General features: G+C 37.5%; 4 protein-coding genes across 8 annotated transcripts in view; 2 read left to right on the top strand and 2 right to left on the bottom strand.

The window, feature by feature from the left end:
• The first annotated feature begins 41 nt into the window (after positions 1 to 41).
• LOC121733397 (protein RFT1 homolog) lies at positions 42 to 23,994 on the top strand. Of its 2 annotated transcripts, XR_006036550.1 has the most exons (2): positions 42 to 1,772; positions 23,976 to 23,994. XR_006036550.1 is itself a non-coding variant. In XM_042123635.1 (1 exon), the coding sequence occupies exon 1, from the start codon at positions 42 to 44 to the stop codon at positions 1,716 to 1,718; it is 1,677 nt and encodes a 558-aa protein (XP_041979569.1). In that variant the 3' UTR covers positions 1,719 to 1,915. The 2 variants fall into 2 exon arrangements, 1 of the variants encoding a protein (XP_041979569.1); XM_042123635.1 differs by lacking the exon at positions 23,976 to 23,994 and having other exon boundaries at positions 42 to 1,915.
• Positions 2,171 to 6,753, bottom strand: LOC121733399 (vacuolar fusion protein CCZ1 homolog). 2 transcript variants are annotated; one of them, XM_042123636.1, is made up of 11 exons: positions 6,615 to 6,753; positions 6,441 to 6,538; positions 6,278 to 6,368; positions 6,124 to 6,183; positions 5,827 to 5,952; positions 5,550 to 5,722; positions 5,063 to 5,337; positions 2,815 to 2,999; positions 2,536 to 2,618; positions 2,325 to 2,452; positions 2,171 to 2,245 (listed from the first exon to the last, which is right to left on the bottom strand). In XM_042123636.1, the coding sequence occupies exons 1-11, from the start codon at positions 6,684 to 6,686 to the stop codon at positions 2,187 to 2,189; spliced, it is 1,350 nt and encodes a 449-aa protein (XP_041979570.1). In that variant the 5' UTR covers positions 6,687 to 6,753; the 3' UTR covers positions 2,171 to 2,186. The 2 variants fall into 2 exon arrangements, with proteins under 2 accessions (XP_041979570.1, XP_041979571.1); XM_042123637.1 differs by having other exon boundaries at positions 2,184 to 2,245; positions 6,611 to 6,739.
• Positions 8,456 to 23,779, top strand: LOC121733396 (EF-hand domain-containing family member C2-like). The gene is made up of 16 exons (XM_042123634.1): positions 8,456 to 8,606; positions 8,805 to 8,960; positions 10,425 to 10,572; positions 14,772 to 14,884; positions 15,367 to 15,456; positions 15,758 to 15,834; positions 16,055 to 16,220; positions 16,903 to 17,065; positions 17,589 to 17,769; positions 18,403 to 18,553; positions 19,686 to 19,874; positions 20,157 to 20,302; positions 20,427 to 20,543; positions 20,766 to 20,945; positions 22,273 to 22,411; positions 23,577 to 23,779. The coding sequence occupies exons 1-16, from the start codon at positions 8,550 to 8,552 to the stop codon at positions 23,685 to 23,687; spliced, it is 2,184 nt and encodes a 727-aa protein (XP_041979568.1). The 5' UTR covers positions 8,456 to 8,549; the 3' UTR covers positions 23,688 to 23,779.
• LOC121733400 (dual oxidase maturation factor 2) overlaps positions 23,769 to 25,286 on the bottom strand; it is a 71,580-nt gene continuing 70,062 nt past the window's right edge. For all 3 annotated transcript variants that reach the window (XM_042123640.1, XM_042123641.1, XM_042123638.1), the window contains one exon: positions 23,769 to 25,186. In XM_042123640.1, coding sequence (XP_041979574.1) covers positions 25,138 to 25,186 — 49 coding nt within the window. In that variant the 3' untranslated portion in view covers positions 23,769 to 25,137. The remainder of the gene's footprint in view (positions 25,187 to 25,286) is intronic.

The raw sequence follows: 25,286 nt of genomic DNA, 5'->3' as shown, positions 1-25,286 counted from the left end.
GATTTGACAAAGGAAAATATTTATAAATTATATTATATAAGATGGGGCGAAATTTGTTGATGAGCAGTTTAGAAAATGCCTCATTCAATATACTGCTGCAAATTGTTTTCCGGTGCATAACATTCGCAATCAACGCATGGGTCATCAGAAATGTTGGACATGAAGTTATAGGGATTATGAATGTACGTCTCTTGCTCCTCGAAAGTACTATTCTATTCTTGAGTAGAGAACCATTCCACAGAGCGTGTTTAGGGCAGAAAGATACTACAAACTGGAATCAGATCATAAACCAGGTGTGGCTGTCTGTACCATTGAGTGGTTTATTATCACTCCTATTTGTCTACATATGGATACAGTGGCTGCCTTTGAATCACCCAGAACATGCAGCGCAGTATGAATTTGGTTGCTGGTGTGTTGCTCTGTCTTGCATTATTGAGTTATGTTCAGCTAACTTGGTTCTTGTCGCTCAACTTTATTGCTTTGTTAAATTAAAAGTCATTTTAGACACACTGCATATTTTCGTAAGGACTGTACTATTTCTATCAATAATTTTGTATGATAGATCTCTAGCGTTGATTGCATTTTCTATTGCCCAAGTGGGTAGTATCGGGGCAGTTGTCCTAGCATACTACTATTTCTTCCATTGGTATGTTAGAAACAAATCATTATATGCAAAGGGGGCATTAAAAACTAAACTCATTCCTGCTGTCATTTTGGAAAGATTATACAGTAATATGGAAGACTTTAATTTTACAAGTTTGAAAGATTTTTTGCCTAAATACTTAGGCTCAGTAGATACTTTTAACAAGAAGTTAAGCACTCTTACATTCAGTTTTGCGAAGCAAGGAGTAGTCAAGCAGCTGTTGACAGAGGGAGAGAAATATGTTATGTCTATGAGTCCTGTTATGACTTTTTCAGAGCAAGCCACTTATGATGTTGTTAATAATCTCGGTAGCTTAGCTGCACGGTTCGTTTTTAGACCTATTGAGGACAGTAGCTACTTCTATTTCACCCAAATGGTAAGCAGGGACTTGCCTCTGTATAAGCAGGACCAGCATAAAATAAAAGAATCTTGTGTAGTACTAGCTAATGTTTGTAAAACTGTATGTTCCATAGGATTGGTAGTCCTCGTGTTTGGACAAAGCTACTCATACACTTTATTGTATTTATATGGGGGAGAAATATTTGTATCCCAGGCATTGCCTGTATTATTATTGCAGAGTCACTGCTTGGCCATATTTGTAATGGCCATCAATGGTATAACTGAATGTTATACTTTTGCCACAATGACTAGTAAACAACTAAACAGCTACAACTACTTAATGGTATTTTTCTCAATTGTATTTCTACTATTATCATATTTGTTAACATATTTCTTAGGTCCAGTCGGTTTTATTATTTCGAATTGTGTCAATATGTTTGTGAGAACCGTTCACAGTATACATTTTATCAGTAATAAATACAAAGGCACAGATTATAAACCCTTGGAGGGTCTTTATGTAGGAAAATTATTTTTACTAATTTTGATTTTAGCGGGTTGTATATGTAAGTGGTCTGAAATAACATATTCTCACAATTCAATAATAAAACATATAGGTGTAGGTGTAGTGTGTTTCATATCTGTGATAGTGTCATGGGGATATGAAAATAAACATTTAGTTCTTAAGATGTACAGAAAAGTAACAGGGAGAGAGGAAACTAAGCTTTCACCTGACTAGTGGTAATAGAGTAGGTACTTTACAATTAACCAAAATATAAAGCTGGAAATACATTATTTTGACTTATTTATTTGGTGTAGGCCAAGCGATCTTCAAGTTGTGAGCGACCTATAACAAAAAAGTAAAAAAAAAAAAAATATAATTTACAACTTTAGCATTTTTAGTTAAGAATGCACACTTGTATAGGTGTTTTGTTAATTAAGTTAGTTTCTCGCTTCCAGCCAATACACATTAAAATTATTATAGTATTGTAAAATATTTATGTACAGAATATTATAAACGAGAAAATAATATATTTTATAATATGATTAAATTATTTTTTACTTACCTACCTGAATAATAATATTAAATAAGTTTCAAGCACTTTGATAAAAAGAAGCATAGCAAAGAAACAAAGATTTATAACATAGATTTAAAATTTATTTTAAATATTAAGATTAAGTATATTTAAATATTCCTATTTTTTTATTACATCGGATAAAAAAATATTCCTTTCATCTGAGCTTCACATATTCGTTTTACTTCATCTGTAAACAATATTCAAAATGTTATTTATGAAAGTTAACAAAGACTTACGCAAATCTGTTCTAAAATTCAATAGCATACCTGCAATTTCTTTGAGATTTGCATTTTTTTTGTAAATAACAACATAGAACTCTCTATCATTAGAAGATTTCCCAGTAATCCAGTATTCGTCGGGAGTTTTTATAATAACTTCGCCGAAATCACCGAGACTGTAATTGAAAAAAAAGATCAGCAAAAGAAAAGAAAGATTAGATTATGTTTATTATGAAAGGTATACAATATCATTCTGTACCTCTTTTTATCTGCGTGTATGCCGGCTATAATACTGAGTACTTCTGGTTTGATCGCCGTGGACGGTGTCAGCGAAGGTGGGGACTGAAATAAGTTAGAATTTCTGACTTAATATAGCAGAATCATTTTTTATAACTTTATATTATACACTGGCGATTTAAGTGACGATCAGGCCGCCAGTCCAGTGTGCATACTGCGGTGTTCGTTTTGCGGGCCGCGAAAACCGCGACATTGCGCTGCGCATTCTAGTGAGGGCCTAGCTACTGCTACACATACTTACAGAGGTTTTAAACGCCAAATTAAGTCGATTGAAGTATATAAACTTATGATCTGAATGATTGATCTGTGCATTTTGTAGAGCTTGAATAGTGCATTCTTCTCCTATTGATGATGCTATCGTTGATAATTGAGGGCCAATGAATGTATCTAAAGACCGGAACGTATCAATGTCGAGAGCTGTATCAACTGAAAGAAAAAAAAAATCTTATACTTATATAAAAAGAGATTTTCAAGTGTGTTAGTCGCGCTAAAACTCGAAAACGGCTGAACCGATTGGGCTGATTTTAGACTGGGTTGCACCAGAGGCGTGGGTAAAGTTAAAGTTAAATATGGCGTCCAAACACCCCATATTCTCATACCGTGACATCTGTCAATTTTTCCGGTTATAGTTAAGGTTAAAGTTAGTTGGTGCAACCCAGTCTAAGTCTTAAAATATTCGTAGAAGTCCAGGGAAGGTTTTAAAGTGACACGAAGTTCACCGGGACAGCTAGTCTTATATATAATAAGTTTTTATGCAATATCCTAAAACTAACACTGTACACGTAAAATACGTGACAAATAAAGCCACTTTCATTGAAAAATGTAATTTCATCATAGTTTTACAGGTAAACATTTTATCTCCTCTCGGGCGTCACCCGCCATACAGAAAACTATCCATGATGCCTATCGGTGACATCCGCACGGAAACGGTTAAGAAATTTAAAAAAACCCCCACCAAACAACTTTAAAAAGTAATGAAATAATATTTACTGCCTTTAAGTTCAAATAATTCCTAACTTGTGTAAAGTAATATTTTAGTCCATAATTGTTGTCACGGTGTGTCGGGGGACCGCCAAGTAGGTAAACTACAACCTACAACCGCCAAGACGCTGATTATCTCCATTCGGTTCGCTGTGAACTGATCCTTAAACTATAATGTTATGTGAAATCTCAAATCAAACATCTACATTAGCGGTCCCCCGACATACCTTCCATTTCTAAGTTACTTACCTTCCATTTCTGTTTGTACACGTAAATAATCACTTTTAAATACTTGAAATGAACTATAATTCCGTTCACGTTCGCTTTTGGGTCGCTACTAAAAGAAAAACAATTGGAAACAGACGAAACAGCGATAAATTACAATCCCTGGGGGGTGGCGCCGGAGAGGACATATCAAAGTTCCTGGCGGCAGGCGCCTCAGTGGAGATACGAAATATTTGTTCGCAGCCAGGCGCGTGAAATTGCCAAAAATGACACCGCACTGAATCGGTTAATTTAATTTTATTTCAAACTTTTTAAACTTGTGTTGGTTATAGTGCAGAATAATTCCTATCAACATAATCATATATTCTCATGAATACCATCTATCAATGTCATTTTCGATGAGGCCGTTAATATGAGCACAAACATGAAACCTCCACTTTGGGTTCATACGAAGCTCGGTTCCTATAGAATCTAGGTGATGCTGCAGCAGCAGCATGTAAATATTTACTGTCCATCTACTTCTTACTGATTATCGCAATTAAAATAAGCCCAAACACGAAACCTCTGCTCTAAGTTGGCGAGGAGTTGGATATCCTATTGATTACCAAGTGATGCTGCAGCACCAGGTCAACTTTCCATTAATATGTGTATACAAATATTGTATATTCACAAATGTCACGAACTTAAATGAAATATAAAACCTATCAAACGAATACAAGTTGCTAACGGCCTTTCATGAACCAGATAAACCCTGATTGTCCAGCACTGAGCAGGCTGATGATGATGAATTATAGCTAAGAACACTCTCGATCATGTCAGCTTTCAAACAAAAAAAACTAGATCAAAATCGGTCCATCCGTATGGATGCTACAATGCCATGGACAGATACATACACACACAGACAGACAGACACGTCAAACTTATAACACCCCTTTTTTTTGTCGGGGGTTAAAATGGATTTTCAAATGTGTTAGTCGCGCTAAAACGGCTGAACGGATTGGGCTGATTTTAGTCTTTAAATATTTGTAGACTAGAAGTCCAGGGAAGGTTTTAAAGTGACACGAAGTTCACCGGGACAGCTAGTTACATAGAGGAATTAAATGGCTGGTCTCTGGTTAGTTAATAATAATTCTCTTTGCAGTAGCTATGGATGCTGTTATCGTTGTTTAACATCCCTGTTTATGTACCTTGAATGAATGAATGAATGAAAATGAATGAAGGTACCCTATTTTGTAAAACACAAATATAACAATAAAAATTTACAAATTGCAAGTTGCACTTACCATCGACCGTAAAAGTGACAGTTGCACTTAAAGTTCTGTATATAACTAGATAATAATACTTTGCTTCTGTTTGGTCCTCTAATGTTAGGTAAACTTTGTTTAGCTTTAACAAATCCTCTTTGGTTCGTATCCCATCGGGTGGACTGATGAAACGGCCATGCCTTTGGGCAGCTGTAACTGCACCACCCTGTATTTCTTTTTCAACAAGCTTCGGGAGTAAAGTCTGTACCAGGTACTGATATAGAGTGAGCATATCATCTGTTGTGAGACCATTCCTAGAATATCATTAGTTATATTGTGTGTGTGAGTTGTGTGATTTGGTGTAAGTACCAAATTTTTATTTTTACTGTTATATCGAAAAAAATCCATACAAAAAATACATCCACACTGTTTATACATGGTCAGATACACAAAATTTTGCCCTTGTCTGCTACAAAAAAGTAACTTCACATAAATAATAACGTAATAGTAATACACTAATACGTACCATATAAGTTGATCATTGTATACAAATGAAACACATTTGAACTGTGGAAAATTAATTTCCAGCAAGTCAATAAAACACACCACATTGAAGAATGAGTTTTTCTGCAGAGGTAGGTAATATATACCCTGTATTATGTTTGTTACTTCATTTGAAACATTTTTGTTTGCTATGTACTGAAAAAAGAGAATAAAACTTACAAATCTTATATTCTTTCAAACTTCTTCTTCAAAAAATAATGTGGCATTTTATTACACAATAAGTAAAAAAGTATACTCACTGGCCCAAAAAAATGCTCACATTTGTCATATACTTCATCAACAGGTATTTCGCTTAGAGGGCCAAAAAACATTTTAAACATTTTGTAAGCAGATGCCAGTAAATCATACATCACTGATGGCTCCACCTGAAAAGAAGATGAAAGCTTAGAGTTATCTAATAGATAGGTATATAACTTTATATGAATAACATAACTTTTTTAGTTATTGCTTGCATTTTTAATGATAATTTAAAATGCAATGCAATGATAACAAGACAATTTTCGAAAACCTCTATGAGTATAAGTTAGTTATCTTACCAATTCCTTTTTTTCACCAGTTGCTGATAATGCTTTAGTGGCATAAGGTATTCTCACAACCTGCAATAAGTATAAAAAAGTCTTATTTAACACTTTTAGGGAAGAAAAATGTCTATGAAAACTAAAACATTTTTTATGAAAATATGGTACTCACTAGAACCAACCAAAAATCTTTTTCGGGCTGATAGAAGATGTATCTTTTTGTTTGAGTCTGTAGGGCTTCGCAAGGTTCTGGCGTAAATGTGCTGGAAAGAGGCGGCGTTATTATGAGTAAGTATTGCAAACTTTTGTTTTATCACCAAATTTTTTCAACTCACGTCATGAATTTCACCACTGCCTCGCATAGTCCTACTTGCGTTTTTCTATTGTTAGGGCTTGTGTCACTTGGATAATAAAAGAGAATCCTTTTTAATTCCTGTGGATAGATTTTTGTCATCAATGTTGTTCTCTCTACGAAATAAATATTGTTTAAAAAATTAAAATACACTAACATCGCCTTCTTTCGGTCCTAAGTTTGAATTAAATATAAAGAAAGAATTAACTTTGTTTTTAACATCAATCATTGTATTAATTTAATAAAATGTATGTAAAATAATTTTATTTTGTTTTTACTTTTTGTTGCTATTTTTGACTGACATTTCACATTTGCCAACAGTCAATGTCATCGTCAATTTGCTCGGCAGCTGACAGTTGTTTTTTTTATTCTAATGTGTTTATGACGCAAAGATAACGTGATCATATCTCAAACTTTCATGTCAGGTGACGTCAGCTGCCTCTGCTCTGCCTGAGCTGAGCTGCTGCCTCATAGATAAAGTATTATAGTATAGATGTAGTCTTAGCCCGTCATCGCGTGGCCATTTTGTGCTTATTTTCATACAAGTAGTGTGCGTTTATTTTCTTGAATATTTCTATTTGTCGATTATTTCGAAGCACATTATGATACAGGAAAGAAAGTCAATTAGTTTATGATTGACTATAGTTCAAGTGATGAGAATCCGTAAACACACGTAAAAAGCTATGCAATTTTTATGGCCAAATTATTAATTGATGTGACATTTTTAGCACTAATGACTTATTTATATAAGTACGTAATCACGAATAAGGGATTAATAAACTTATAAATAATCTTTTTAGCTTACAAAAATACCGATTGAAAAGCCCAAAAAACGTTGTTCAAAACTTACGTATTTAATGTTAAATCCACATGTTTGAGGCATTCTTTGGCCATTCTTATGGTTTATTATTTAGCAGAACCACAAAACTAAACAATATCTAGCATTAAATGTTCACTAAAAACCTTTATTAACATTTTTATTACATGAAATATGCAGACCGACTCCTTTTTTTTTTTTTTTTTTTTAATGAAAGAAGGGGGCAAACGAGCAAACGGGTCACCTGATGGAAAGCAACTTCCGTCGCCCATGGACACTCGCAGCATCAGAAGAGCTGCAGGTGCGTTGCCGGCCTTTTAAGAGGCAATAGGGTAATAGGGGAGGGTAGGGATGGGAAAGGAAGGGAATAGGGGAGTATAGGGAAGTGAATTGGGCCTTCGATAAACTTACTCACTCGGCGAAACACAGCGCAAGCGCTGTTTCACGCCGGTTTTCTATGAGAACGTGGTATTTCTCCGGGCGAACCGGCCCATTCGTGCCGAAGCATGGCTCTCCCACGTATATTATATCCTTTGTTATGTCCTAGTAAGTAGGACATAACATTACACGCTTTTGACGCTTATACGCCGATATAAGGCTCTCTCCAGTCTATAGAACCTCAATGGTCTGCCTCTGTTCCTTGCAACTCGTGTCGTAATAGCCAATAAATTAAAATGTTCCGAGTTTCGCAAAATACCTAAAATTTATTCGATACTAATTTGTGTGAGCCAAGCCTATTTTTACAATAATTGCCTAGCGTTTAAAATATCGCAATGTAGCCGTTCAGTGAAATATAGCAGAGTTAGCAAACCATGTATATAATATAAGTGTAGCAAATAAAGGAAAAAATTAGCAAACGCAACGTGTCGCGTTGTCACGCTGCAGCGGAACAACGCGACACGTCGCGGCATAATATTCTTTGTATAATCGTAATTAGCTAATGCCCACACACAGAGTACCTCTTTATATATGTATACTGAATGCCCACAGCCCAAGCCGCACTACGGGGTAGCAGAGCGACGCGTAGTCAATGTAACTATGGAAAGTAGAGTATCGCGTCGCCAACGCGTCGCTCTGCTGCAGTTTATTTATCGTTTGTGCCAGTTGTATATTCGGGTGAAAAAAAAACTTTTACTAGTCGCTATGGAAACAGACAACTGTTTGATTATCCTTTATTTGAATTGTTTATGTTTGGTTTATGTTTAGCTGATTTACTTGTTTATATGGGTTTTTATATTATTGTGTTTCGATCATAGTACGCATATTTAAATAATAATGGCTATAAGAAATCCTAGATTACCTCTTTTACCGGGATACAGTAGCAACCCTTTGGTAAGCTCTTCTGTTTTAGTCCTGTTAAAAAGTATTTAGTAGGGCCGGTGCGAGCGGTAACATAGCCCGTAGCCTGCCTATAACCCATTGGGAGATTAGATGGAGATGAGCGATTATCGAAGGTGACGCGTGTCGGTTGGTACACGCACCTCCAGTTTTGCTTAGCGATCTTAAAGTTTTGCGTTTTTTAAAATCTAGATCGGCAGGAAGAACTTCGGTTTACGTCCGGTGTTCACGTCGGTGGACAAGGTGAACATGTTGGTGGACAAGTCCGAGGGAGTGGGCCGCGAGCCCGCGTTGTACGCCCGTCGGCAGGCGCCAGACCTGCCCGCATGGATATTGTACGACAAACATGTGAGTGCTGGGAAGTCACGCTTAGGCAGTAGCGACGTTAGGGGGGGGGCAGCGACCGCGGCAGGCCACCGCGCCGAACATAGCGCTGCAGCAGCATTTTATGCACTACCAGCACCCTGGGTGCTAAAGAAATCTCGCACAGGGCGCTGGTAGTGCTAAAACCGGCACTACACTTAGGGCACAGCGCCCTCGCATACTTGAGATACGATATAGTCTTAATAAAACAGCTTACTTCTATATAATGTACTGCACGTGAAACATAAACATTTTTTAGGGTTTCGTACCCAAAGGGTAAAAACGGGACCCTAATTACTGAGACTTCGATGTCTGTCCGTCTGTCTGTCTGTCTCCAGGCTGTAACTCAATAACCGCTATAGCTAGACTTCTGAAATTTTCACAGAGTGTTTGTTTCTGTTCCTGCTATAACAACAAATACTAAAAACAAAATAAAATTAATATTTAAGGGGGGCTCCCATCAGCCCCGGATCTAGGGGGGGGCAAGCCGGGGTCTGTGCCCCGGGCGGCAAATTCAGGGGGCGGCCAAATTCATACTTCACGGACCAATGGACAAGTCATCATTGACCACGTAATAAAATATAATATAATAGCACAAGTACAGCAATTTCATGGCCATATCAACTTGACCGATACCCTGAGCGCGGACTACGGAGTGAGACGTGCTGCACGAACATTAATTATTATTCGCGAGGCGCGTAGGCATAGTTCAAAATACGCGCCCGGCTCTCGCACGTTTTTAAACCCTACCCTGTTAATTATATTATATATCCTACTTATTATTGATAGCTGAAATTATATGGATGATAAAGGTGAAAATAAACATAAGTAGGTACGGGGGGTGGCATGGGCGTATATAACGGGGGGTCCTGGGGGTCCGGACCCCCCACTTTACTATCCATCTTACTTGTCCAATCGACAATATAATATTATTGTCATCGATTGTCATCGGCGAGGTACATATTGTTTTTTTTTCTATTTACATGTTTACAATATAATAAAAAAATTTATACTGTGGAGCGTGTCCGTAGGCAGAGTAGGTATTTAGGCTGCTGCAGAACCCTTCATGGGCGAGTCCAACTCGCACTTGGCCGCTGTTTTACGTTAGGGACCCCCGCTTATCAAAGCTATATATACGCCCGTGGGGGGTGGCATTTTTCAGATTTTGCCCCACCTGAAAAAAATTGAAGATCTGGGGCTGGCTCCCATACAACAAACGTAATTTTTTTGGCCTTTTTTGCTCGTAATCAATAATTACAACAGCTATAGGCACTTGAAATTTACATAAAGGGCCTTATTTTTATATCTACTTTAATTATTAACAATAATATTTTTAACTAAAATAAAAAAAAATATATATTTTCAGTACACGCCACGTCGGTCGTTTTAAAATGTAACTATGATTTTGTAAGTTTTTCTATAAGTTACTTTTTTTACAATAAATTGTAGATCCTGCGTTTCCAAGCGTTCTACCAGCAGTCCCTCCATGAGCTGCGAGAGCCACGCGTGCTGCGGAAGGTGGACATACTGTTCTATCTCGAGGACGGCACCATCAAGGTCAACGAACCCAGAGTCAACAACAGTGGCCTGCTACAGGGTACTTGTTATTAGAATGTCTGCTTGTGTGCAAATGTTATGTAAATAAAATAAGTAAATGGTAGATCGATAAGATCATAGCCAGTTCAAGCATACGCCAAATTAGCCCAAATATTCAAAATCGCAAAGCTATTCGCATAGTCCTACGAGTAAATTCTTATAATAAAGTTGCTATAACAAGCTCCTTTGCAGAAACTTTTTGTTCCCTTTGGGGTTTCTAATTTATATTATCTGATTATAAAAAAATAGGACTAGAGAGATCAAGTTTTGCTTGCAGTTAAAGAAAGTAAAAAAATGTTCTAAAATGCCCGGTGTTGTCAGAGATAACATCTAGCAAGATAGTGTTTTCTTGCTCGACTATATAAAAATAGAGCTGAAATAATAGGGAATTTTGAATTTATTTTAAAGAACTCCATGTAGAATAGACCACAAGTATATTAAAAAACTGAAATTTACTGAAAAAAATGCGGTTTAAAATTGTCATTTTAAATTTTGGCGCTTAAACGGATCCATAGTCTGTATGACGTCACTACTGTCCTGCCCCGCCAGCGACCACATAGCTTCTAGACGCCTAATGCAAGGCGAATACTTTCAGACAATATGTAACTGCCGATCCACACTCGCGCGCGAGTGTGGATCGCGGCGCGCATCGCGCCGCGTATCGCGCATTCTGCCAAAATTACTGATCCACACTCGCAAAGTTCGCGACATGTTCGCAATGTTGTCACTTTTTAATTTCTTCACTTTCTTGACGCACTATAGTTTGCGCTCTTGAGCCGTATTTATTGTACTTTATATTATAAACTAGATGTCCCGCGCGGCTTCGCTCGCGTAGATTATTAGGAATTTTACGGAAATCGTATATTTTTTCGCAACAAAATAGCTTATCTCTCTTCACGTAGTCTACTCTATATCTGTGCCAAATAACATACAAAATTGCTTTAGTAGTTCGTGAGATAAACCCTTGCTAATAATTTTCCGTTTTAACCACATTTCCTCTGTTTCTTCGGTCCTATTAGTTTGCGTGATAAAATAGCCTATAGCCTTCTTTGATAAATGAGCTATCTAACACTAAAATTTTTTTATCGGACCTATAGTTCCTGTGATTAATTTGTTTAATCAAACAAATAAATATTTTTTTAAATCGCTTGACAAAATCGAATCTTTATCTAAATGACTACGAAAAGTACCTACCAATGGGTCATAATAGGCTCATAATCATGGGCATATAACTTTATAAGGTATAATATAATATGGTAGTGATGATGAATGTAATTTGCAATTTTCCGTTCTTAAAGCAATGCAAAGGAGTTCTCTCAGCACCTTCCCAATCTAATCATGGTGTTTAAAACACCATAAAGGTATTTCTTAATACTCAAAGGCTGTAAAGCGTTTTATATATAATTTATTCATTTTCACAAGTTGCTGTTACAAGCCATTTTCCTAGACAACAACATGACACATTTCTATTGTCAACAGTATTATTTTTAAATCTAAAGAGGTATCACAATTCGACTGAACATGCCGCCCACCAATGACATCTTGTAATGTCCTTAACGGGAGAGCAATAAATTAATGACAATGATAAAGTTTTAAAAAGTAGCTGAGTATGATAACAAAATAAAGTAAACTGAATATAAACAAGCAAAAATAACTAAAAATAACTATCGTCCTGTTGGAAGAGATTACGCTTTGGCAATTGGTATTTGTAAAACGTTATTACATTTTATTTCTTTGTCTTTTATATGGCCCAATTCTTAATATTCTTGGCATGTCTTGTATGGCAAAAGCCCTTATTAAAATAGATATTAAAAAAAAATATCTTTGTCGCGGGACAGAAAACCGACAACAATCGGGGAACGGGCCGCGAAGTGCGAAACATATTATGCGAATCGGATCTCTTACTCATGCTTCGCAGGAATTTCGCGGCGCCGCGGCGTCGCGCACGGTTCGCGCGCGAGTGGGGATGCGGTCGGGGAACCAGCCGCGAAGTGCGAAAAATATGCGAACCAGATCCACACTCACGTTTCGCGGAAATTCCGCGGCGTCGCGCGCGGTTCGCGCGCGAGTGGGGATGGGGCCTAAGACTTATAGGTCTTACTTTAGATAATGACAGCGAAATCTGTCTTAGTATCGACCACATCCGTGACCCCTGTACATCTCGTGCGTTCCATACAAAATATTTTTTTTACTGTCAAGAATCAATTTATTCGGAGCTCAAATTACACTGGTCTGAATCCATGACGAAAGCATTTGACATAAGTCATATCCCTTTCTATCAAATACAAATTAGTAATGCTTATTCTTTCCTCCGTTATCGTCACGCGTCACTAGTGATGTGATACCAACTATCTTTCAGAGGTATAATATTTTTTTTATCGAAAATCGAAACAAAGCGTGATATGATCAAGTCATTTTGAGTTGGATTGTTGTTAAACAACTGATTAATGATTATAATTTATAGCAATAAAAATTGTCGACGATTACTGAGCTCTGCAGTACCAACACTGTTTTTGCCAAATTTAGTAAGAGAAATATGGATAAACCATCCATCTACTACCAGGGCCCCCGTAAGGGCTTCTGGCGCCTGTGTGCAAAAAAAGGATTTTGGCGCCCCTTAGCTACCCCTTAGGCAAATTTTTTCGGTCCTTGGTTTTGGCGCCCCTAAAGATGGCGATTTGGCGCCCCTAGAAGATGGCGCCTGTGTGCATTGCACACATTGTACATATGGTAGCGAGGGCCCTGTCTAGTGTCTACTACTACTATCTACCCATCACAAAGCGTAGTTTTTTGTCGGCGTTGCGAAGTAATCATGAAATCTTATCTTGAAAGCGCAAAGAAAGTAACCAAGTAAAGATTTTAGTCACTAAAACTTCAAGCAGTTTTATTGACGAACAATTATTTTTAGAAATAAATTTCCATCAATTTCATTGTGACTTAGAAATCATGTGGCGGAATTAGCAAGTCAAATAATCTATACTAATAATAAATATAAAGCTGAAGTGTTTGTTTGTTGTTTGAACGCGCTGATCTCAGAAACTACTGGACCGATTTGAATTTTTTTTTCCAGTATTAATCAAGGAAGGCTTTATTATATATCCTATGTAGCCTATACGCGTCGTCACGTCACGCTAAGACCAATAGGAGCGGAGCACCAAAGAATGTTTCAAAATCGGGTGATTTTTCCTATTGTGCTGCGTAAACGATAAAAGTTTCGCAAAAATCATATAATATCACATGATTTTTGCCCTTTGAAAGTTTAAAAAAGTATATAATATTATTTGTAAAAAAAAGTATGTTTTTAAATATAGGTACTTTTTTAATATAATCCGAAGACGTTTTTGTATATCTTAAGAAGCTTGCCACAATTAATAACCTTTTTTATGCTAAACAAAGGCTGGCAGCTTTTATTTGCATCTCTGTTTTATTGTTTACGTTGTAAGAAGTGTAACAAGGAGAGAAACAATATAAGCTGGCTTATATTGTTTATTTATATTAGGTCGTATTAAGACGCCGATTTTGGGCGCTTGACAGACGAGAGGTTAGAGGTCTTTTCTTCATTCTATACTTTAAAATAAAAAATAAATATGTACATTGTACTGGTCTTTTTTATTTCTTTTGACAAGCGCTTCTCGTACTTCCCATCACTAGTTCTGATTTATGACATGCCGTGAATTTAAATTGGCCAATCGTAATGCATTTCTTCTCTCTCCCCCCGCGTCGCTTACCTCAGCACATTGACACAATAATTTGTTAAGAGAAATCAAAACATTAGGCGTCTACTGGGTTATGTGGTCGCTGTGCCCCGCGTTCAATGTAGCGTTAATAAAAACGATCAAAACGCTCAAAATAGGAGGCATTTTGAGCGTTTTGATCGTTTTTAACGCTAAATGGAACGCGGGCATAGCAAGTACGTGTCGTCATGGAACGCAGATTGGTGATTTGAAATCCATTCAATTTCAAGTTACTTTAAACCCGTGGATCGTGGGAAAACGAGACACGATAGATATTCTATTGTGTCTCGTTCACTGGTGAGCGTATGGGGCTTGATGAATTAATTCGTAATTTTTGTAAAAAAAAAAAACAATACATATTTTATAAAATACTAACCTTTCAGTACAGTTCTTTTATATTCTTTCAACATTTTAATAGCAAAATTTTCATAAATATTATATTTGCATGTTCTATATGTAATTATAGGAACTCTGATAAGTCGTCAGCGCGTTCGTCTGCCATACAGCACCGACCTCTACTACGACGTCCTCGACCTCAACGTCGGTCGCGAGGTTTCCTTTTATGGAAAAAATTTAAAGGTATCCTTAACACAATGTTAAGAAAATAAGCTGTAACTTATAAGGTAAAACTAGCAATTATTGGCACTTTTAACAGTTTAAGTCCAGTAAAGTAAATCCTATTACATATTTGCAATAATTTATGTATAGTATTTTTAATCTAAAATCTAAGTTGTAATTATTAATAGGATAACTGCCAATATGTCAACGATGGGGTAGTTTCCCCTATTATTATAGATAGAAGAAATAAAGTTTTTTAATATTTACATTACATGCTACGAACTCTTGCTACGCTGCGTAGCACTCTGCTACGCAGCGTAGCGCTGGGTTACGTTTTTTTTAAGTACATACTTAAATTATATTTTTGAGATTTATTCGCATGAATCTGGATTAAAAGTAATCCTGGGTTATCTTTTGCATAAATTACTAAGTGCGATAAATGACATAGTTAACTTTAAACCAGATTTGAGCATGTGGATTTTTAAATTATTTTCTAATTGTAGATTGTGAATTGTGATAATTTCACGCGAGTTTTTCTAAATCGTTTGGGAATCAACGTGCCTGATCCCATACCTTGGCCAGATGTTGTTGAGGTGAGTTCAGTCAATTATTTAGGAATTTGGATATTTTGTGAATCTGGGTGCACGGTAGTCGGTAGTGCACCCGCCGAGACGAGCGAAGCGAGCTTTTTTTTCGATAGAGATTACTTCTTGTGTTTCTATTTGCCTTTATACACGGCGCCGCCACGGCGGCGGCGATTCTTTACCGTGGCGGCGCCGCGGTGGCGAATAATGTTTTTGGTGAGATTCAGTTATTTTGCGAAAGGATTCTAACTGAGTAGGTTGCCAATAAAGTAAATTGAAATGAAATTAATTATTAAAATATTATTTTCAGCGAACTCCACATTTACAAAAACCATCGAAACGGTGGCCTTTCAAACAATTTTTGGACTTTGATGGGCGCGTTTTAAGGTAAGTATTATTATATCCTTTTCCGTCGCTGAAAATATATCCATACCAAATTTTATCTAAATCGCTTCAGCTTAAGCGTTAAGAGGACAGATAGACGGACAGACACACTTTCACGTTACAAATAAGGTATCGCAAGCAATGCGTCCCATTATAATATATTTTAAATTCTTATTTGCCAACAAAATTATCAGACCAACTTGACTGATTACGCTGTCCTCAGGTTTTTCGGTTACTGGGACGACCGCGGCTCGCAGTTCGGGACCGTCCACCGTCTGGAGATCCACTACTACCTGGCGGACGACACCGTGGAGATCAAGGAGTTGCTCCCCCCCAACTCCGGAGTGGAGGGGGGACCGATGTTCATGAAGAGAATGAAATTACCGAAGGTATTATAGTAAATATAATAAAGGTATTTGTAGACGTAGAATCGCAATTTTGACGACACTTTGTACTATATTTGGGCTCGACCCCGATTTTGTTATTAATCCTTCGATCCTGGATTCTTGGAAATCTATTGTTTATTTTTATTTTATGAAATGAGGGGGCAAACGAGCAAACGGGTCACCTGATGGAAAGCAACTTCCGTCGCCCATGGACACTCGCAGCATCAGAAGAGCCGCAGGTGCGTTGCCGTCCTTTTAAGAGGGAATACGCTCTTTTCTTGAAGGTTTGCATGTCGTATAGGTCCGGAAATACTGCTGGTGACAGTTCGTTCTAGAGTTTTACAGTGCGCGGCAGAAAGTTGAACGGATGAGTTTAAGATTAAATACAACTACGATTCAGTTCGGAGCAAATAAACATTCTCATCTATAATAATTTTACAAACCCAAAGAAACTGGTTCTACTGGACAGTACATTTATCAAGGAAGGCATTAACCTATGTAGCGTCAAGTTGCGACTAATAGGATCGAAGCATCAGTGAAAATGTGTAAAAAGGAGAAAATTATTCATATTTGTTACTATGCGTTGCCTTGGAATAAGTCACGATCGAGTGATCAAATAATGATCATACGGGTCGTTATTGGTTCATATTGTACGGTCTATTATATTATATGCTACATGTCTTAGAAACTGCCGGCCCGCATCGAGATGTCATCGGAGCCGGCGCCGACGTCGTACTCGCCCGAGGACCTCAGCATCGGCGCCGTTCTGGACGTGTTCAACCGGAAGGTGGTCCTCACCGACTGTGATCCCTTCACCAGGGAGTACTATAGAGTCACTTACGGGATAGGTACGACTAGCAAAGATTTTAAAACTAAGAATGGAATATGACGCGTACTTACATCGGACATACATTTGAAAGAAATAGCCTTGTACTTATGGGCCATACCTTAAAAACCCCTAAAGCTTGTGAGTTTAGGTGTCGAAGCTTACTTGGACACGTCTAATATATAACCTGATAATGAGTTCGATTGAATGACCTGATTAATAATATTTTTTTACAATTCTATCGGGGCCTTTAGTAGGTAATATAGACGCTGTCAAGTTTGTGGGATGAGACACAAATTTTGTGTATCATCCCACAAACTTGTAGTTGTAGTTGAAACAGTGTATCAAAAAAAATACTTATTGAGTTATGAATGTAGTCACATTCTCTAGATAATTAAAAACAAGACTGCATTTATAACTCACTACAATTTTTTTTGTGGGTTAATGCACAAATGCTTAACAGCTTACACATTATGGATTGCTGAGGTTCAGATAGAAGTGGCGTCATTTTGAGATCATTTCTGTTTGCATTCACCCATCGCCAGACTCGTTCAACCCACTGCCGACGCCGGAGGACGGGAACACGGAGTGTATATCGACCGCGGCGACGCGTCAGCTGCCGCCGTGGAACGGCTACGGCAGCTACGCCGACTCCGCCGAGAACTGCCGCACCGTCGAGCCTAAAGCGCCACATCGTGATTTCATCAAGTTTCTGCATAAGGACCGGTAGGCTTACAGCGCTTCTTTCATATTATACGGACAAATTAGGTCCATTTGCGCCAGTCTGGGTTGCACCCCGTGCAAACGGTCGACTTAAATTTGCCCTTTGCCCGCAATTTGTATTTATTCATAAAACTATTTCACAAAACGTTATCGTTTCCCAATTCCCTGTTCTGTGGAGTGATACATTTTCAAAGTTACTTGACGGACTGAATAAAATGGTGGGTTGCACCAACTTACTTTAACTGTAACTTTAACTACAATGCGAAATGTCAAATTTTTGGTTAAAGTCAAAAATGGACGCCATGTTTAAACAAAACCTTGAGCTCGACAAGACTTTAAATCAACGTCGCGAAAAAAAAGGACCTAACGCTGTCATTATACAAAAACGCCATTTTTGACAGTTCTCCTTTATCAGCAGCGCCCCCGCCCACGTTCATTTATAGCCTTGTCGGACAAGCTGTCATCTGTCAAATTTTGTGGTCAAAGTTAAGGTTAAAGTTAGCTTTAACTATGACCATAACTTTAACTTTAACCACGCCTCTGGTGCAACCCACCCTATATAACTATATTAATGCATGAATACATAGTGTGGGTCTTTGCTATTAGTACGGGGAGTAATACTTTCTTTGTTTTCAGCATCGGATTCGATTCCCACATTCTACGATTCGCAGCTCGTCTCATAAACGACAATCCCATAGACGCGAGCCGATACTTCATAGTCAAGTATTACCTTTGCGACGATACTATTGCAGTGTTTGAATTGGGAGAACGGAACTCTGGTTTCACGGTAATATTGTAATATTTAAATGATTATTAATTGATACTGTTATTGAACTTTAATTTTACCGTCGGAAAAAGTATACTTACTGTATTTGCGTGATACTCGCATGGTCTTATTTATTTAGGATCTGACATATACAACATAGCACATACTATATTTGGCACATATACGGCATATCAAATATTCATAGCTGGCCGGACTACGGACCCGAGGGACAAACAGATTTCTGTATGAAAAGTAGCGTGTCTGTAAATTTGACATTTGCATTCCAATTTCAAAAAGTGTCTACCAAAATTCAATTGACAGAATAATATTATAAGTTTGTGCGTTTTATGATGATATGCGTGACACATTATAACTGACAATAGTAGGGAAGTTACCTAACAAAAATTAATCGATAGTTTAAAAGTATCGAATCACTTCGTAAAGGAATTGCAATTGAAATTATCGATTTCGTACTGACATTTCAGTGGTGCCGGCGATTTAAGATGGCTGCCCTTTTTTATTGATTTGATTTCGATTCAACAGAGTCAATCTCTATTGACATAAGTTCCGTTTCATGCATATGACATTTTTCAAATGTTTTCGTAACAATAATTTTATACTCCTATTTCACAGTTAATATTTATAATTTTTATTAATAAGTTAGCATTTAGCATCTTTTCATTTTTATTCATTTACAATTATAGGAAACATTTGTTTTTGTAGATGGAATATAATTTATTACATTTTGATTTTTTTTGTTTTCTTGTAAAAAAAACCCGTAGCAAGGAACATGCAAACTGTCACCCATATCATCTTAGAACGCACAAACTATAGCTTATTATGATGCTCTATTTAGACTTTGGAGGGATAAAACGCGACATTTTTATTTATTTATTCGCATCGATCGCTTTTATTAAATACTGTATATTTTTGTTTAGAAACGCAAGAGATTTCGTGATTCTAACAAGATACGTTGTGATTCTAAGACTAGGGTTGGAAGGATGAATGATCGTGTAACCGTGTGATTGACAGACTGTAAATTTTTATTTTGTACTTTCCGGCCATCGTTCTGGTGTCAGTCTGAGACTGATGGACTGACCGTGTAACCGTACTCTAACCCATTTTGAATGTTATACTTATAATACACACACAGGGTGGCAATTTCTTCCGTCGCGACAAGATGTATCTCCCCGACGTGGAGTTCTTCGTACCGGAGGAGCCACCATCGTACACGGACCGCGACATGTGGGTCGGCAACGAGCTGCTCATCAATAGACATCGCTTCCGACTGGTCGCTGCCGACGAGTACGCTCTACGGTATATGGAGCTCAATTCCGCACAGGTAGGACTTTAAAGGAAGTTACAATATTGTACTTTGAGTTTTTCATAATATAATATCATTCATTCCATCAAGCCGGCTCGATGCGACCCTTCGAGCGGCTCGATGCGAGCCTTCGAGCTGTCAGTTTTGCAGTCCACACAGTAATAATTATTACTTGATTTGGAGTAAAACTATCAAGCAAAACCGCATGTTAGTACTTAGCATTAGATGTACTAAAACACATGACACTCAAATATCAAAGAGTGTTAAAATCAATGAAATTAACTTTTTTGGTATTTCTAGTATCCTATGGCCAACATAGTATTGATAATGGACAAAATTCGTCGAACACTGGTTTCTAAGGAGAACGGTTACAAAGACTTTGTGGCTAAATACATGGACCTGGTAGCACCACATAACAAACAACTTATGTCTGTCAGATGCTTTAAGTAAGTTCATTTCGTATTTAGAGAAAATGAGTTATATTTTTTTGATAACATAATATGCTATGAACTTCTTAAACGGATTAACTTTCCATTCTTGGTGCAAGTGAATATTTTGTAAAATTTACAGGCAAGCATTACGGGAGATAATATGTGAAAAGATGACTGAACATGAGTTTATCACACTGATACGATACTTCAGAGGAGACCCCGGAGCTGAGAGGAATCCGCGTCGTGAAATGATAAGGTGGCTTAATATTTTTACTAAATAAGGCAGTTGATTATTTATTTTTTGATGACTTATTATTATCATTACAGACAAAGTTTTTGTTTTTTTTAATTGATGCTAATTGGAAGTAATATTCACTAACGACTACACACAGAGAGAGTTAATTGCTTGTTACCTAAGTTCCGAAGGAGAAGAGATTTGAATTTCGAACTTGACCACTGATCGTAGTCTTTCAAACAGATCACTGGTATTCTCTGAGCTGACGCGCGGTCTATGGGACGATCGAGAGCGTCTGCGAGAAGGATTAGCTCACGCGGACGAGGTCGGTGCCGGCGTACTGTCGCCGCACCGACTGCGGCAGCTGCTGCGCGCTCACCGCCTCACTCTAAGCACCGATCTGATGGACTGTATGCTGCAAGTGTGAGTATATGTCGCCATAGAGTAAAGATCTATTGTAAAGTATCGACCATCTTTTTACTAGAGTCTAGAATCTAGATCGTCCGAGTCGAACAAGTGTAGTTACACTAGCGTGATTTCAGATAATTTTAAGCAATAAAAAGTGCTCTACATTCCTGTAGCAGAGTTCAGCCCTTATTACCTGCCCCTCAACAGTGGCGAACCCCTCTAACGGCCGTTCCCAATATTTGATCTATCTCTGGTTTTGCCCTACTAGAGATAGGAATAGCTCACATTAGACATTAGAGACATATATTTTATGTCAATTGTGAGCTATTCCTATCTCTAGTAGGGCAAAACCAGAGATAGATCAAATATTGGGAACGGCCGTAAGGGTCGCACCGCGCACGTCAAAAGTCCACATATGTGGTGCAACCCTTTCCGTGGCGCTGTGTTCAAGTGGGCAAAAACAGCGATAAAACTGCTTTTGTCTTTGTTGTTTGTTGTTTGATTTGAATGATTCAGATCCTTATAAGGGCTTCCGTAAGACCAAGGAACATGAAATTTCAGTTTTAGTGTATGCTGGGCGTGTAGAAACTTCTGCCTGTGGCGAAACCCGCTTAGGGCGCCACATACTTGACTAATCGGCCATTTTGCATGCCACTGTTTTGGTGTTTAAAAGATCACTGTGGAACTAACATTGCTTCAAAATTTATATAATATCCAAACAGGTTGCTATTTGGTGTGTTTGTGTGTGTAATGAAAGTCAAAATATGCCAACGTCACGATGTCGATGGCCCTACTTCATGCACAGTAAAGCTTCGAACAAACCTACGCGTCAGTGACGGAGGGTCAAGTTGTCAAATGTGTTTTTTGTATATGTCACCGTAAGATTGTAAAAACCACGAGATTGTAATATGACGAAGTGATGAATTGTAAACAAACAGTTTTCCGGTGATTTTAAATTAGTTATTTCGTATTTAAAATAACTTCAATGCCAAATAGTATGAGATGTATAACATAAAATAATATTTAGATATATCTAAAGTGCTGTTTGAATGTTCAGTTATTAAAATTAACCTAATTTATAATTCAAACTGCACTTTAAATATATCTAAATTTTATTCAATGTTGTACATCAAATATTCAGGCAATTGAAGTTATTTTAAATACGAAATAATTAATTTAAAATCACCGGAAAACTGTCTTCGTCATATTACAATCTCGCGGTGTTTACAATAAAACGGTGACATATACAAAACACACATTTGACAACTTGACGCTCCGCTTCGCAGTCGCCTGGTCGCGTAGGTTTGGCCTAAGCTTAAAGAGCATCTATACTATTTTTCAGGCTGCAGAAAGACAAAGACTGTAACATCGTCTACGAGGATCTGATGTCGTTCCTCGACTTTAAAACCCAACCGGCGTCTCACACTGACGAGGATATTGCGAATTTAGTTCGCCACGCACCGCCAGTTAAAGATACAGAGGTACATTACTCTTTTGATCGACTTCTAAAAAAATTGTAAGACGTTTTCCTCACCACAGTGACAGCTATTACTTACAGCATTAACATTAGGAAATACGAATGGCTAAAATAAGTAGTAGCCTACCTGCGCTAGTCTACCTAATATTATTCCTTGTCGTTTGTTTAAATTTCAAGTTCTCTGACAGAAATTAGGGTTGTTGAGGAAGTGATTATGAGGAAGAGGAGGAGGAAGAGGAATTGTCACGCGCAAATTTAGAGGATGCGGATGAGGAAGAGGATATTTTTTGAGGAAGAGGATGCGGATGAGGAAGCGGAAGAGGAAGTACGTCCATATAGTACAGCGTTTCCCAATGTGGGTGATTACGCCCCCTTGTGGGCGCTGAAGATCTAAAGGGGGGCAGTGTGGGACTCAGAAAAAATGGCGGCGTTTTGTAGAGGCTGTGGGGGCTAATATTACCGACAAATTAAGGGGCAAAAGCCCCTTAATTTAAATTAGGAAAAGAAAGTAGGTGAAACAATGGGGGCACTAAAACATATTTTGTTCTCAAAGTGGGCAGTGGACAAAAAAGTCTGGGAACCCCTGATATAGCACTACACTTCGGTATCATTTCGGTTTTCGATAGAAATCAAATTATTAGATTATTCGCACTGCGTACGTACACGCGTAAACAAAACAACGCTTGCTATATTATGTCAATAAAATTAAAACAAACAAGCAAGGAACAGCGCGGGTGGCGAGAGAGACAAGGAACAAGGAACAGCAGCGCCCGTTCGGTCCGGCATCGCGCTCTGGCGTGTGCGTTGCCATGATTGGATACGCGCCGCGCATGCGCAGTGAAATTCCTCATAAATTCCTCCTAAATTTTGAGGAAGCGATAGCGGAAGAGGATTTTTGTATTTTTATTTATGAGGATGCGGTAACGGTTGAGGAACCCAAATTATTGCGGAACTTCCTCATTATGAGGAAGAGGAAGAGGAATCCTCAGCAACCCTAACAGAAATAAACAGGGCTATTGTTGATTTTCTGATGTTAAGGAAAAACCTATGAGTTTATTATGTTAGGTAGAAAGAAACTAAGTAGTATAAACTACTAATACTACTACTAGTATATAAATAATTATATAATATTATTGTTTTTTTTTACTTTTTACTGTGTTCCTTTGCAGTGTAAGCTGTGGGCCGACATGGACACGTACATAAAGGGAGGTTACGTCAACTGGAACGCGTTCCTCTGCCAACTGAACCTCGAACATCTAGTCAAAGATCAAACGTCGTGAGTTTTTAAATAATTTATTGTGAGTCTACCAATTTTTGTATGCTTTTGTATTTTGTGAATTGTGGCCAAATAAAACATGTTGTCGATGTCGAATTCGTATATTTTAAATCACAATAAATAACTTTACAAGTACAACATTACACATAATTCTCACTTTTTACATGTAGGTAGGTTTTGCACTATTGCGAACATATTTTCGCAACAATTGTTAATGACATAGATTTAATAGTAATAAACTATTGGCGTAAGATTAAAAGATTCATAGAAAGAAAATGAAATTAAAATAAAAGTACCATCAGAGAAATTGATCTATAGGCAGATAGGGGACCTACTATATTCGGTTGGGTTATGTCAAGTAATTGTTAATCTTCTGGGCTTGACATACCCTGACCAAATTACGTAGGTTTGTCACTTGCTTATGAATCAATTTCCTGATAGTACACTTAAGTCAGATGAGATCACAGGGATCCAAGTAGGAATGTTAAGCATTCCTCTATATAGACACTACCCAAAAGTTTTGTAGATAAATAACCCTCGTCTAATAATATACCCCCTTTTAACGAAAATACTACGAGCTTCATTAATCTATGTTGCTATCCTTGTCCGTCAAATGGATTTTCCCACATACCAATTAAAGACAGCGACATGGGTTAGTGTGAGCGTAGAACATTTTTATAGAAAAGGGGTTATGTGCACTATTTACTAAATAATGACGTCATTACACATGGCACCGTATTTCACCTGTGTATTCAATTAAAATCATATTTACATTGTCTAAAAAACCCCAACGACATTGGACAAAAAATCTTGTAGCGAATCAACAAGCAAGTTATCACAGTCACAAAAGTAAATAATATAAATCTACACAACTTGTAGATATTAAGTATTGTTAAATTGTTCGGTCAACAAAAAAATCATAAGATTGCAGATACTTTTGGACACACAAAAATTGGTTTCTCATTTGGTTTTTTTATAAAACTGTCGTTGTACAACTTCCGTCAACTCGGTACATAGTAAGTACGAGGTAAATACCTACTACCAGCAGAGTTGGCGCTAGACCAGACAAAATTAAAAAAAAAAAAAAAACGCCCTACGCTGTTGAATTGCGCCTAAATAACGCTTAGTGCTATATTTTCATTTGTATTTTTTTTGGCAATTTTTTTGTGCTAAAAATATCATCCCACAGCAGACGAAAACTTTGGGACTGGTCGCAAGCTCCAACTCTGCCTGTCAAACCTATGACACTGGATACATAATTTACTAGAGCCTAATAATTTACATATTTACACACACATTAAATACACCTTACCTAATCATAATTTAGGGTAGCTATCACTTGTTCAGGCTTAATTGTCAAGGCAAATAATACTATCGTTTTAGAACGGGCTTCGTCAAATGTCCAATATCCACCCGTGACTGTTTTTCCACTCAAAATCGTTGAATATTTGAAATCACCACATGTCCTTCACTCTCTCAGTAGCGGGATGCTGCGGCCGATATCTGGAAAATATAACAAGGTATCCACTTTTAAATTGTACGTAAGGTATATATTTTTTTCGCGCACGAATTTCTTTGTCTTTGTGATCGAAAAAAGTATTTG

This window comes from Aricia agestis, chromosome 13, assembly GCF_905147365.1.
Source record: "Aricia agestis chromosome 13, ilAriAges1.1, whole genome shotgun sequence".
In the NCBI taxonomy this organism is placed as follows: domain Eukaryota; kingdom Metazoa; phylum Arthropoda; class Insecta; order Lepidoptera; family Lycaenidae; genus Aricia; species Aricia agestis.
The sequence above is the reverse complement of the archived record's forward strand: the minus strand, read 5'-3'. Positions and strand labels throughout refer to the sequence as shown.

What these genes read in the sequence shown, in the direction of transcription:
- LOC121733397 (XM_042123635.1), top strand. Translation starts at nt 42, where the DNA reads ATGGGGCGAAATTTGTTGATGAGCAGTTTAGAAAATGCCTCATTCAAT.
- LOC121733399 (XM_042123636.1), bottom strand. Translation starts at nt 6,686, where the DNA reads ATGATTGATGTTAAAAACAAAGTTAATTCTTTCTTTATATTTAATTCA. An exon ending in ATTTGGCGTTTAAAACCTCT is followed by an intron (nt 2,619 to 2,814) that starts GTAAGTATGTGT and finishes AACTTATTTCAG; the next exon opens with TCCCCACCTTCGCTGACACC. An exon ending in ATACACGCAGATAAAAAGAG is followed by an intron (nt 2,453 to 2,535) that starts GTACAGAATGAT and finishes TTTCAATTACAG; the next exon opens with TCTCGGTGATTTCGGCGAAG.
- LOC121733396 (XM_042123634.1), top strand. Translation starts at nt 8,550, where the DNA reads ATGGCTATAAGAAATCCTAGATTACCTCTTTTACCGGGATACAGTAGC. An exon ending in TAGAGTCACTTACGGGATAG is followed by an intron (nt 17,066 to 17,588) that starts GTACGACTAGCA and finishes ACCCATCGCCAG; the next exon opens with ACTCGTTCAACCCACTGCCG. An exon ending in AACGGAACTCTGGTTTCACG is followed by an intron (nt 18,554 to 19,685) that starts GTAATATTGTAA and finishes ATACACACACAG; the next exon opens with GGTGGCAATTTCTTCCGTCG.